Source organism: Anopheles merus, chromosome 3R (genome assembly GCF_017562075.2).
Source record: "Anopheles merus strain MAF chromosome 3R, AmerM5.1, whole genome shotgun sequence".
In the NCBI taxonomy this organism is placed as follows: Eukaryota; Metazoa; Arthropoda; class Insecta; order Diptera; family Culicidae; genus Anopheles; species Anopheles merus.
The window spans coordinates 27,553,806-27,568,648 of record NC_054084.1 but is presented as its reverse complement, the minus strand read 5'-3'; the positions used below and the strand labels follow the sequence as shown (position 1 = coordinate 27,568,648).

The 14,843-nt window shown below is 44.9% G+C and overlaps 1 protein-coding gene across 7 annotated transcripts in view; it reads left to right on the top strand.

Annotated features, from left to right (window-relative positions):
• LOC121595166 overlaps window positions 1-14,843 on the top strand; it is a 59,265-nt gene that overhangs the window by 28,154 nt on the left and 16,268 nt on the right. For all 7 annotated transcript variants that reach the window (XM_041918850.1, XM_041918846.1, XM_041918847.1 and 4 more), the window contains one exon: window positions 14,203-14,422. In XM_041918850.1, the coding sequence (XP_041774784.1) occupies window positions 14,203-14,422 (220 nt within the window). The remainder of the gene's footprint in view (window positions 1-14,202; window positions 14,423-14,843) is intronic.

Here is a 14,843-nt window from a genome sequence, read left to right as displayed (position 1 = left end):
ATGATCTTAATCCGCTTCAAGGTAAGAATTGTATAAACTTCTAGCAGTTGGTTTGCATTTAACAAGAGTTGTCTTTTCTCTGCTGGCTGTAGAAGTAAGCGAAGTAATTTCTTTCCATATCGTCAGTTATACAGAATGTTTGCCATGGCGGACGTAGAAATGCCTGTAGACACGTTGTAAGGTCTATCGGTCGATTTTAATCAATTACTCCTAAGTTTTCGCGACAAAAATTTTGGATCATGTTTGTCCAGAAAACATTTCCATGGGACACAGCTGGGGAATGTTGGATCAGTTCGCGGACTAGGGTGTCATATTGAAATTCTTGTGAAATTCGCCTAAAATGGACGCTTTAAGTTTTGGCGCTATTACTTGCTGCTTAGCAGCCAGTGGATGCGATTTCTGCTTCTTGATGTGTTTGTTCATGTTGCCCATGTACTATTTCACTGTTTGACCTGTTAACTCGACCTCCCGGCCAAGCTAACGCTGGAATGTGTGCGACTTTACCCTCGGTCTTCATTTGCAAGCATCATTTGGGTTTTTTGTCGCTTAGGGTCGTCAGCCATTCGGAACTTGGATTTCTTCCGATGCTCTGATTGTTGTCTAATAGTGTTTTAGATGCCGGAACAGGCTTATCCGACGTCCACAAACTACCGCACGATGTCCGTTTTAGTCATAGCGTGAACTCATGGGATACTATTATTGAAGGTTAAATTCATGTTTCGTTAGTGCGGGTGAAGATAAAGCTTTGAAAAATCTAAAAAATATGTCTATTTTTTAGAACAAACGTTTGTTCACGCCGAAAAAACGAGATTTTTAATCTGTTTTTCTGCCTTTTTTCATACCAAAATTAGAAACAATTTCCCCCTAAACGATAACCCATATAAAATGTATTCTAGCTGTTTGTACGTAATAAGTTAATTTTAATATATATTAATTCTATAAATAACGAAGAAAGTATCAACTGAGTTAAATAAGGATAATTTGAAGGATGAAGACTGATTTTGTAAATGACGTATCGTGCGATGCCTCACATTTTTTCGGTTTATTATTTTCCATTGGTTTACTGGTCTATCCTTGTGCAGCATCGTTTTAGCACTCTTTACTACCAATTTTAATATATATGTTTGGGTTATCCTGCGTATCGTTCAAAAACCGCAACCAGTATATCATCACGAAAAAGCCCCGCCATAACCCATAAGTGGATACAAATTCTAATAACTCTAAATAAATGCCCCGCCTTATCCCTCCACCAAACATCCCTTTGTCTTTTTCCCCCTTTGAAAGCTATTATCTCGCTCCCCCGTTCGCCTAAAGACCTAAATGAAGCGGCTAATCTGGAGAGCGTTTAATGTTATGCGATCCGTTGCTGCAAGGATGGAATGCTAATATTGCTTCCCCAAAAAGCTTGCCCTTTTTTTTTTTTTTTTTGGTTGGCTTGGTTTAGCCTCAAAAATGTGTTTTTGTTGCCTTTTATCTCGACGCCTTCCGCAGGCCGGGGCCGATTTAGTGCTGTCACCGTACATTAGTTCTGCCTGCCTGCCGGCCTGCCTTGCGCGGGATTTGGCGTAAGCAAGGACCAAAAAGGACACAACAGGGAAACAGGGCGAAACAAACGAAAAAATGATGCAAAAACATGATAACGCACAACAACAACTCAACAGCAACATCCAGAAAGAGAAGGCAAAGAAAATGTGGCTCACGAAAAAAATGTTTAATCTCAACGTAAATGTAGCGTGTGTGTGTGTGTTTTTGGCTTCCTTTCACTTTCAACAACACCCATCCGGAGTGGGGAGAGACATTCCGAGGAGATGGCGCTGGAAAAGATGAAATGTTTCAGCGGTGATAAAATGGACCCCGTACCACGTTCCACTTAGCAAGGCTCAAGATGGCTCAGGGGAGTAAATGTACCCTTTTCGTCAACTTGACTCAACTTGACTATCTCCGACAATGTGTCTTTGGGTGGGTGTGTGTGTGTGTGTGTGTGTGTGTGCTGTATGCATAAATTTGAGTGTATCGTTCCCCAGTCGCTGCTATCGTGGCTAAACAGGACAGGAAACGTTCATTTTCTCCATATTTTGGCAAGGCAGCAGGGACGTTGCTAGACCCGCAAAATGAAAGAAAACCCCCCACAGGAGGAAAAGGGACCACCCACCATTGTGGTAGGATAGGATGTGGTTTGTGGAAGTTGAGTCAACTTTTGCATCCGTAAACAATTTACCACCGGTTGGATAAAAATCTAACCCTCTTCTACGAGGGAGAGAACCTCAACGCACACAAAAGGAAACCCTTTCACCATTCGCATACTTCGGTTAAGATAGTGAAACACAAGGTAAAAGGGAGCAAAAAGTATGCATACTGTGATAGAATGGCTTTCCACACACACACACACACACACACACACACACACACACACACACACACACACACACACACACACACACACACACACACACACACACACACACCACACACACACACACACACACACACACACACACACACACACACACACACACACACACACACACACACACACACACACACACACACACCACACACACACACACACACACACACACACACACACACACACACACACACACACACACACACACACACACACACACACACACACAGCACAAGCGTGGTGGGAAAATAATTTTTCACATCAAAATAAATCGCTACCACCAAATCCCATGTCATGCAAAACCAGTTTATCGTGTCCGTACTGGAATAATTCGTCAAAAAAAAGAAAAAACAATGATATACTACACACACAGAAAACACAGACGACAAAACCCCGGGGGTTGACAAAACGACTCCATTGCGCCTTGCATACTTCCTAGAAAGCAGTTGTGTGAGTAGCAAAATCAAACCAAAAAAGGCGCTTTCCACGAATACCCGCATTTCCTTGGAGGGTTTAACGTTGCGTTGGCCTCGTGTCCCCCGTCCCGTACGCAAGTATTACGCAGTAGTAGCGTAAGTTCGGCACGCGGCAAAAGCTTTCAATTCAGCCCACCCTCTTCCCTCTCTCACACACACACTCTCTCTCTTCCGCCATATATCCCTCGTGCTTGCTTTTTCCTTCGATCGATCGTTACGAAAGGTCTCGGTAGGAGAGGGGACCGTTGCCGGAACACTTGTCGAGCCTTGGCGAGCGTAAGGTTGCGCTGGGATTTACCTTGGGGCTACCTTTTCCCTGCCAGCGCACGCGATTTGCTAAAGGAATGCTAGAGAGGGTCAGAGGAGAGAAGTACCACCGAAAAGAATCCTTATACGCTTCAAAGTTTCATCAAAGGGAAAGTGCTGCTGCTGTTGCTGTTTGGGTCGCCTACCAATTCTCTGCGTTTTTTCGTGTGCACGGGGTTAAGGTCAGTTTTGCAATGTTGGCTGAATGCGTAGGTACAAAAGCACAACATTCTCAACAGGGCTCCCGGGCCTCTGTTTGCACAGTCTGCAACCGAATCCAGTGCTGGTTTCATTTACAGCAAAGGAGCAGCTTTGAAAACAAAAGCAGCAAACTCAACCTGCGCTTCCTTCTGACCGCGCGAAACCGGAAACGAGTGCGGAAAAAATGTTTTTTTTTCCAAAAACAACGCACACGCGCATACCCACAGTCGCAGACAAAACAACCGACGGGACCGTCTTATTTCATTTACACACATTTTTTTTGTTTCATTGTTGTGAACGCGGGTTTTTGGACTGAGAAAGGAATGCAAAAAAGGGCCACCGTGCTTTTATTTCCGTTTATGCTCTGCCTCTGTCGTTACCGTGTGATTGCGGCTGGTGAGCCGGGTCTCACTGACTCACGCAATACGGCCGGCATGAGGATGTGCCCGGGGTGCCCCAAAGGATATTATGGGAAGGAAAGTGAAGGGAGCAACACGAGCGCTCTCCACCGCAAAATGCTGTTTCCGTGCGTTTCGTTTCATTCGTTTGCCACTGCGACTACTGATGGAGCGCGCTCGTTGATTTTGCTCCATTGCGCATCGCCAGTTACGCAGTTTTCGGTAGTGCCGGGGCTCCACGGGCTGCACGTGCCGTCGGAAAAGCTTGCTGGGGCAGAGAGTTTTCCCTTGCCCAGCTCGCCTCCCCGTCGCTTACGTCTTGGTTTATCAAAAAAGGAAAAAAAAATCATAAGAGCTAGGCAAAAGAGCGCCAAAAGGGAGAAAACTTTTTTCTGCTGGCCAGGGTTTTTGCTACAGCTACAGGGGTTTTGCAAAGCAGTGTTTTAGGATGGGCTTTTATCGCTTTACGTAAAGTTTTTGTGTGTTTTATTTTGTGTAAGTAAGTATGTTCGATATAGAGCAATTTTAATGGGTCTTTTGAAGAGAAGCTTTATTTAGAAACAAACTCGAAAATTCGGAAATAATCATCCAATAATTTATGAAAAAGGCGGCTAACATATATTCTATTGAAAAGACCACGCTCAATACTTTAACTTAATTAGTTAGTAATCTGCCATGACCACATGCGAATAAAATATGGAACACCCTTTCTATTTAGAAAGTGGAACTCAGGACATGGAATGAAAATTCCTGAAAATAATGGAATTCGGTTTAAGTGATGATCTCCGACGCATAGCCAACATAACTTATGCTATGTTTGAAGCAAACTGATTTGTATAAATTTGTGCTTGTCCTTTTCCAACAAACGTAACAACCTTTAGAAGATAAATTTTCATTATATTTTGCTTATAAACTGATTCACTTTTATTTACTAAATTTTAAAATATTTCTAAAATATTGTATCGAAAGTTTTGTTATTCTTCTTTTGTGCTGTGTAAATGTAATTAATTATTATTTTTTAAGTTTTTTTTAATACCAAAGAGCCATTCAGATGTGTAACCACTGTTGACGCCACAAGCCCCTGCATGCTGTGTCTTTTTATTTCGCTCCATTCGCCGATGACGTTTATCCCTGACGCTGTCTAAATATTGATGGCCCAAGACACGCACGTGGACTCGGAACAGCAAGCCGTGCTGTCCTTATCTCGTTTTGCCACCGTTTTCTGATCGGCAAAAGGCAAAGCTAAGATTCAAGTTTATCTGCACAGGTACATCACCACCAGCACCACCAGCACCAAGCAGTACACGCTTGAATAATAGCGGTATCGTTACCCAGTTCGACCCTTTGCCAAGGTCACGACGATGCCAAGCAGCCACTGGAAAGGGCGACCTCCATCCCATCCTATCGCTTATCACGTTGAGTCAGGGATTTCCCTTCCCGGGTGCTTAGTTAAATCCAGCTGCCAGGTAGCAGCATACACGCACAAAAAAAGGAAACCACACTCAAATTACCTTTCAAGTACTTTTTGAGCACTTCCGGGGGCTTCCGGGTTCATCCCCTATCGTTTACCCCCCTTTAAAAAACTGAACATTTGTCCTTGGTGGTTGGGATTATCTAACAACAGAAGAACTGGTTTTCTGTACGTTTTTTTTCTTTCGTCCGAATGCCACCAAACGTAACCACCGTGGCGTGTCTTGACCGTTAAAATACAAAACCTCATGCCATATACGTGGTGGACTCACGTGTGTGCGCGTGTGTGTGTGTCTTGGCGGTGATGTTCACGCAACATCATTTGTGCCTGACCGGTGGCAGCATGCCTTCCAGTGAATAAACGCAGCATATTTTACGATCGCAATGAAATAATTTATAGCCTCATCGTCGTGGGGCTCCGTTTTCAATTACTTTTCTCTCTCCCCCCTTGGGTTTGTCCCGGCGTGCGATACCAAAAAGGGTGGAGGCCGGGCCGTGCCAATTAGAAACCCCAATCCCGGCAGGGGGGGGGGGGCACGTTCCGCTCACTCACAAACACATATGGATTTCAGGCGACGTAATTAGATCGGACTGTTTATGTTTCTTTAATTCCAATTGGCTCCACTTTGTTTTTTAAGTACAATTTATGGAGCTGAACGGCAACTGAGGGGAAAAAAGACCCGAAAAGACGGGGGAAATACAGCACAGGCGCTTCTTTTATAATGCAGGGGAATGTGTGCGTATTAGTTTTGCTTCCGTTCCGTTCCGTTGCTGTGTGTTTGGGTTTGGTTCCGAAATTGCGCATCGCATATTTTTCATATTGCCATTTCCGACAAGGACATCGCGAGGGAAAGCAAAAGAAAAAGGGACAACATAGAGCCAGAGAAGGGTCGATGTACTGCTGCCGACACACCAAACATTTGTATGGAAATTACAGCCAGCAGCCAGCGCATACACACACGCGCACGGGGCTTCTGTCTGGGAAGGTCGGGGAAGATATTTGGTGCCTCAACAGAACAGATGAAAAAGATTCAGTTGAGGATCCGTTTAATGTTCTCACTGTCTCTCCCTTTTGGGTGGTCACCCTTTTATTCGCACAGCACCAAAGTCAACTGGGGGAACAAGCTTGTTGTTCCGTCGTTTGCGGAAACGATTGTTTTCGCTTCTTATGTTTGCTTGTGCTCGAAAAGAAAAGTATACATTTTACAATCTCTCTTACAAACACACAGCCGACCGTACCGAGATGGGAGAAGAAAAGGGAAAGACAACTCCTTGTGCCCAAACCAAGAGTTAAAGGTCCTGGGCTGGAGCGATGCCAACAACAACGGCGGAAAGTCTCTTTCATATTTATGCGCATACGGAAGAAGAAACGCGTCTGTGATTTGTCACCCGCATTGTTGTGGCGCTATAGCGTCTTTTGATGGGGGTTTGGGGGGGGGAGTGGTGTTCTATATGCTTTGGAACATAAATTGAACAACGATTTACGATGTAATGGAGCAATCGGGTGTAAGGCATATGTGTCCGCATCGCTTTCCGTTTGCCCGGGCAATAAAACATAAAATCAAAGGTTAAAGAATTACGATAACTGGCGATGTGGGGTAATGTCCCCAACAATTGTAATTGTTGTAAAGCTGATCGTATGCTAACGACTGCCTGCCGTCCTTACTGCCAAGAACGGTTCTCGTTTGAAAAGCAACGCACGGTCACCAGCAGTGCTCGTCGGGCTCGTTGTTCGTTTTGCAGAGGGACACACTCAATAAAAATGAATTACAATCATGCCGCAGTTAATGGATGTAATATTAAGAGGGCAGTAGCCATGCCGAGTTTGGCCGATGCATAAAAAAAAACACGCAGACCCAGACATAGAATGATTAATAACGGGTTTAAGTGCGAATGTTTTGTGAAAGTTAAATAAGATTATTAATTCGCTGCACGTGATTGAAAGGGAATACTGTGTCCTTGCAGAAGGTTGACGAATAAAAGGTACTATAAACGCACGTATTAGCTGTGAGCTTCGTAGCCGAATCGAATTGTGATGAGGCTGTTTTAGGTGCGATCATGAGTTCGAACCGCACTTTGATCGGCCGTTTTTTACTGGGTTAAAAATAGTTCTCTGCATCCATTTTCCACTTTGTATGTTATGTACGAGAAACATGCAAATAAAAAAGATCTTTGAACATAAAACAAATGTGTTTTAAAAGGTAACAAGTAAAAAGAAACAGCCTTCCCATCAAATGTTGACAACACGGTGTTTGAGTGGTAAAATCCTTGCCCCAAACGACAGCAATGAAACATTTCCACCAATAACGATCGAAAATAAAACACAAAAGAAAACAAACATCAACACACGCACATGCGTATACACACATGGGTTTAAACACTTTGGCAGTAAACATACATAAAATTAAAACAAATAAATAAACACTGTTAATCATGTACGGTGAGAAAGAGAGAGAGAGAGCCAAATGAGGAAAAAAGCGATACTTTACATCAACAATTAACACACGGCACACGCTACTGGCAAAGACAGTTTGGTTCGGTGTATAATATTTACCTCTTCCCAAAACATACTTAAGCCAGCGGTCTTATCTGCCTTGTGGAAAGGGCGACTTCTACTACAAACAGGCAGACAGACGGTATGGGGCACGCAGTGAGACTCAGAAGAGGAAACAAAACAGTAAACGGTTAATGGCAATTAAACAGCGCCTCACAAACGCTTGGTTGGAGAGCTCATCCGTCTTCCAGCGTGTGTGTGTGTCTTTGGGTGTGTGTTACTACAAGATTCCCGCTTTTGAATGTATGCGCCCCAATCAGTCGGGAGAGGGGGACCAGAAAGAACTCGGTGTCAATTTACAGTGGGCATAGAGAAAACAAATAAGGGGCCGGAAATTAGCAAGAATGAAGTTTTGGAGTCGGGCAGCCATTCATTAGAACTTTGCTTTTAGAGTGGCCAACAGTTGCGATTAATGCGCAATTAATGTGTGCGTAATTTGCATGCCGAAATCAAAGTGTCATGCCAACACAGTCGTGTTGTGAATTCCTTCTTTTTCTTTCCGTTTTGATTGGGGTTTAGAGCTTCATGAAATATTCGAATTTAATTCAAACTTTCACTCTCCCTTCCCTTTTTCCTCCCTGTACTCACTATCGATCAACGACCCACCTAGATCATTGATTGGTGATAATTTGTCCGATTATTTGTTTGCTGGGCGTTTGGCGTTTGCGAAAATACTCCCATCCGCTTCACGGCCAGCAAAGACAGCGCAAACCACCGGGCCGTAATAATAAAATATGGTATCAATCGAAAACAAACCACACACACACACCAAACAAACCGATCGCTGCCCACATTCGTACGACGGGGCGTTGGTACCTTAATTTGATTATTATTTGTTCCCATTCCGACTGTTTTGGTCCCGCGTTCTGGCCGAACGTCCGAATGAGCGGACACAATAGCGTTCGTGGTTGTTTGTTTGCCAGCGTGTTTTGTTTGTTTGCTGTCCGGTGGTCCGGGACAGAAAACTGTCCCCCAAAAGATGGTTCCCAAAATATGCTAATTTACTTACCCGTGGGGGGGATGCCAATGCGGGGTTGCCCACAACGATGCGCGAAAGTGACCATCGAAGAAGTGATTCGATCAGTCAGCCTATAAAAGGGGAAAGGAAGATTTTGGTTCAGCTGCCAGAGATGTTAATTTCAAACTAAAGCTAAATCCCTGATTTGAACCAAACGCAACACCTGTCCCCCGCGTGCTTTGAAGAGAAGCAGCTCATTAGATCATCCACTTTCTCTATGGTGGATAGGGGGAGGGAGGGGGGGGGGCGGTAGGAGATGAAGGTCAAAAGAAAGTGTGAATCTTCGGATCGCAAGCTGGGCCGTGTCTAGCCAGCTATGTTAATTGTATTTTGTGTGCCCATTTCTTGAATGAATTTGGGTTCCCTTGGGGTCGGATATAAAATTAGCAAACAAGACAAAAATTCCCAATTCTTTCCACCGTCTAGTGATACGAGAATATCCTTTTACCGTTGCAGCGAGCGAACAAGATTGTGTTTCGTTGTTGTTGTTGTTGTTGCTTCCTTCTTGAAAATTCGATGTTTGCGCTTTTACATATTTCTGTGCTTTGTAATTCATCGTTTCCCACTCTTAACCATGCCGTCCCGAGAGATAAGCGTACAATCGGGAGGGCGAGGAGTGAGGGAAAAACGGCCCCGAGACACATTCAAATTAGACCGATTACAGAGCACCGAAAGAGCGACCGTCCACGACACGTCGAGGGTCGAGCCACGCAAAAGCAAAGGAAAAGGGGCCAGCACAGTAAAATTAGCGATGATCATAAAAAAATTATGTTAATCGCACAACCGACAGCTAGACGGCATACATAAATACGCTACGCAGACTGCGCAAATTCCGAGCGTCTTTCATCCCCCAAGGGAGAGGGGGACGTTACGGTCCTTTGGGTTGGTTTGGGTTGCTGATGGTCTAGTTTTGGACAATTTCTAGCCAAAAATATCAGCCAAATCGGGGTGAATGAAGCCGTGTGGATAGAAGAGGGTGGTGGACGGTTTGTACGAAAGTGAACCAAATTAACTGTCGATGACGTCGAGGCGCGACGACGACGGTCGAGATGATGAAATTCCGTCCGGCAAGAGCAGGCACTATCTATTGCGCTGACCGTTGACACATTCAGTGTGTGTGTGTGTGTCTGTATTTGTGATGTATTTTTTACAACTTCACACTCTTTGCCATCAGCTGTGGGGCTGTCTGGCTTTCGCTATCAACGGCTCAACGACACTATCATTTTTGCGCATTTGGATCGACTGCAATATTTCTTCTGATATGTTATTTCGTCTCCCTATCTCTTGCACGGTGTCTCTGAGTGTCATCCGAGACGGTCCTTTCTAAAATGTGTTAAATAATCCACTGCCACCATTGGTAAATGTGTCTCCCGGCCCGGCCGGCCATCCCCTCAAATGGCGGTGATCAATGGGCCGTAAGCTATTTGTCTTTCAACGTGAGCATGAACCCGGGGGGAACAGAAAGGGGAACCAGTGTCGCGCCAACCTTTACTGTTGTTTGTTTTCACCGGCGTGAAAATGGCTTGTTAATTCGTGAACACAAAAGTAATACCGTCGGTGCAATATAAAGCCATTTTAACGGTTTTGGTGCTGTATTTTGCTATCCTTTGACGGTCTGTTTTGGGAACACCGTTTGCTTTTTTTATGTCATTGCCAATTGTGATGCTGGTAGTGCACGGTTTACGGTAACCGAAAGTACACTACGACCTGCGAGTTTGAGCCAAATGATAGCGGCCTTATTGGAACTTACTGAACTGAAACCCAAATGAAAGATTCTGCCCTCCTTGCAGCCAATTAGCTGCTGCCAGCAAAAGGGGGAAGATTGGCAATTGTATTAATTTATAATAAATTAATTTCAATTTATTTAGCTCCAAAACGCTAGATCCAACGTCCGCTGCTACGCATTTCCTGGGGGAGGAGTGATACCAACAAATGAATTAATAAAGTGCAAATTTGCTACATTTTGCTTTCTTCTATGCCATCAAACACACACACACGCACAGAAATAGTCACACTTTATCGCTTTATTGTAATTCCCTAACGCAATTGACTTTGAAAGTACTAATGACTGGCAGCGCCACCTGTTGGCAAATTCCTGAACTCTTCGCAGCAACCGAAACCACGACTTATACCGAACAAGCCATTTAGATGCTAAAGATATTCTATTATTACTACTTTTAGACCGACTAGTGTACGCTGCCAACGTTTTTTTGTTTTTGTGTGCTGGATACCGCTAGTTCTTCTCAAACACACCCCTTTGGGCAATTTCAAGCTCCCTGCCCCTTTTGAAATGCTGTGCAGTAAAACGGTCTTTGGCCGAAATGTTGCCGCTGGCCAGCGACGAACGCTTCAAATCGCTTTCAGTTTTTCCTTTTTTTCTTTTCCCCCTGGTGGTGTGCGTCGGATTAGCGAAGGAACTGCGGCACGGCACGGATGGATGATCCTCACGCAATGCCACGATCGTACCGGCGGAATGGTGCTGAAGCTACAATCACAAACACACACAGTTATGGGGCGTTCGATTGCGGGTACACGCTCCAGTTGACAGCCTAATCGTTTGACCGTGGCTAGAAGTTTGGCTGGCGTTGAAAAGGCATCTCCCAACCACCACACGAAACTGGTGTGTTCGTTCGTGTTGGGTTGTGCGTACGACGGGGAGGGGGTGGATGGAGGGAAGTGCACAATAATTATGTTGCCACCACTTTTTGTATTGTTTGTTTCTTTCGACACAGATACACGTTTTCGGACGGTGTAAAGCTTAAGACAATCGAACTCCTCGTCTCCCGGGAGTTCATTGTACGATAATGGCGGTACGGGCCTCCCGAGTTGGCACTGGCACTGGCAGGGAGTGGGAGCCAGACATCTGAAACCGAGGGAATGGCAAATGGAATTTAGCGCTGCAGCAGCGCGCTTTGTCGCGCTCTGTGTGATGGTGTGCAAACACAAATTTCTACACATCACACTACCATCCAAGAGATTGTCCGAGTCGGCTTATCAAATTATTTGTACAATTTCACAGCGCTCCGCTCATTTGGGCGGAGACGGTGCTGTGCTCTACCAGCATCATCTCCCCTTCCCCTTCCCAAAACCACAGCGCACAGAGGGTGCTACAGTAGACAGTAGAGGACGGCTTAGTGCTGGTCTTAAACTGTGAGTACCACCGCCGGTTCCGCACATACGCGCTTTCGCCCCCCAAAAACCATCCAATTAACTTTGCGCGATGCGATTCTATTCGCGTATCGTCTATGACATTTGGGGTGTATCACACACACACACATATACACAGGCAGCGTGTTTCTGCCCTCTTCCCTTAGCGCAAAATAATTCCTACAGATGTGGACGATGAGATGTTTGCTGCTCGCCGACCGTCGTCTCATCGTCACCCAGCGACGATGAATCTGTTTGCCGCTGGGAAGAAAACGCCATAGCCGTGGGGCTATTTTTTATAACAACCTTCTTTCCCCATCCTCGCTTACGTCCTCCGGGTATTAGTGCTAAGATTTAGTATGTGTGTGCGATCGGCTAGTCTAACGCAGACTTCTAGCAAAAAAATCACACGGCAAGCAACGGAAAGAAATGGTCCAAACGGAAACGTTACCCATTCCGGAGGGGGTTTGTCCTCCTCCTCTCCGTCCAAGCATATCCGCCTCCCCATTTGGAGGGGATTGCTGTTTACACCATTTTGCGCTTAAGATTGTGTGTGTGTGTGTGTGTGTGTGTGTGTGTGTGTGTGTGTGTGTGTGTGTGTGTGTGTGTGTGTGTGTGTGTGTTTCGAACTTATATTTCCGTTGCCTTTCGGAGGCCCTCCCCGTTTGTGAATGATACTGCTTTTATTACGTTTGATCTTTTCGGTTGTGTGCGATTTTGTGTTATGCCTCCCCTGTCGTCGTGATCCGTGACGAAAGTCCGCTGCTGTTGCTGCTGCTGCTGCTGGTGAGCGCCATTTCCGCTCGTACTTCGACCTCTCTTCGCAAATCCAATAAGTTTCCGCTAAACCATAAATCCTGTCCAATGATGCGTTTTGGACTTTGGTTGTCTAATTTTTTGGATGCCCCTAACGTTGCAAACGCTTTATCTGCCGACACTCTTTTGGGTGGCATAGACCACACACTGTCTTTCACTTCGGTTGGCGAAAATTAGAGACCTGCCCAAGGGAGGCTTTTTGCTGCGGTAGACAGTTTTGTTTTTAAATGATTCATGTTGTGAGCGCTCATTTCGAGTTGGATTTACACACATCGGGTTTGTCTCCTTTCCGGCCTGACTGAGGCTGGAATTACATGAAACACAGATGAATCAAAAGCCTAACTTTTCCTGATCGTGTGTGCTTAAGACGGAGCACAGCCCGGAAACAGAACCATTCCAAACCGGAAGAAATAAATAATTTAGCTTTGGGGGGAACGTACGATGTATTTTGGGGCTGTGATTTCTTTCCATCTCAAAAGGGTTGGCATTTTCTCAGGCTTGAACGCAGAAAAAAACTAACTTTTATGATCGTAAATTTACATTTTTATGCGTAAAAAAACAGGGCAGTCCAACCTGTCAATTTGTGAAACATAATGAGGAAATATTAGATGGGATAGTTTATTGTGAAAACGAAAACGGCGTTTACAGTTATTATGGAAATGCAGCAACGAAGCACTAATCCAAATGTATTTATACCATTTTATTTTAAATATTCTTTCACAACAAACTTGATGTAGATCACCATAAAACGTGATGGTTCGTCTGCTTCCTCAAAAACGAAACGTGCATTGCGCACAAATTGCTCAATAGTTTTGTTTCGCAATTGAATTCAATTTTCCAGATTTCATTTACTATCATCACACTTCAACGAGCATCCCATGTCGGCCGCTCAGCCAAAGCATGCAAATCATTGCTACCCCCGACACAGATTAGCTTAACAAATTGGGCACACACCATCGCACTGTGACGCGGACACGCCACAATAGCATCTCGTGCCGCCTAACTCGACCGTCCAAATAAATGCCTGCAAAGCGGTTAAATAAACAAACGACCAGACCAACGCAACACAGGAAGTTGCTGTGCACTTTTTGGGCACGGCAGAAGAGAACGAGTGCAAGCCCCCTCCCGATATGAATGCACTCTAATCCATCTTCCATGTGAAACTTCTTTTTGTGTGAAGGCAAACGAAGATCATCGACACCGCACAGCATCGGCACGCGGTGCAAGGTCACCTGATCTAATTTTATCTCCAAACTCACCAGAGAAAGGGAGAGAGAGTAATGCCCCCCGCTGAGCGTCTGGTTGGTCTCGCCTCAAGTGGTTGAAACTTTGTCACAGTCCCGCGATAGCGTCTGTTTTATTCTACCAATCTCTCACCATCAACCGCATCTCGCTTGATTTCATTACAGCTAATCTAGTGCCACGCTTTGCCTCCTCGAATCAGAACGACTCGATCTCGCTTCAGGTGTCGCGCCGCTACACGCATCAGATCGTGTCGCGCGTGTACGCAATCTTGCTACGCGAGGTGCTCGGCTACGGCAACGTGAAGATGGTGGAGTATTCGGACGAGCTGCCGATCTTGGAGAAGGAGCGCATCAGGATGTTTCATACGCTCGAGCATCTGACGAGGTAGGTAGACAGCATGGGCGACGTGCAATGCCCACGCATTGTGTGTGGTAGTGCTCTAAATGAGGCAACTCATGCGATTAATGGGATTTATTGTTTCATAATGCATGCATTTGTTGTCTAAATTTTGTAGGTGTTTTTAATGAAATATGCTATTCAAGACCAATGTATTGGTTGAAATGATGTATTAGACCAATGGTCGACAAATTGCGGCTTGCGGATTATGATGCAAACTTACATTCATCAGGCAAGACATCTCAAGAGGTTGAGTTTATGAATTACTCTACTGTATTTTTTTATACAGCTAGTTACTTTGGTCCATTTATGCTATTCCCTGGTGCGCCAAATATCCAATATGCCGAAAAACTAAATCAAAACCATTACCGGTCGAGAAATTGATTCTCAACCCATTTCGGTCTTGGAA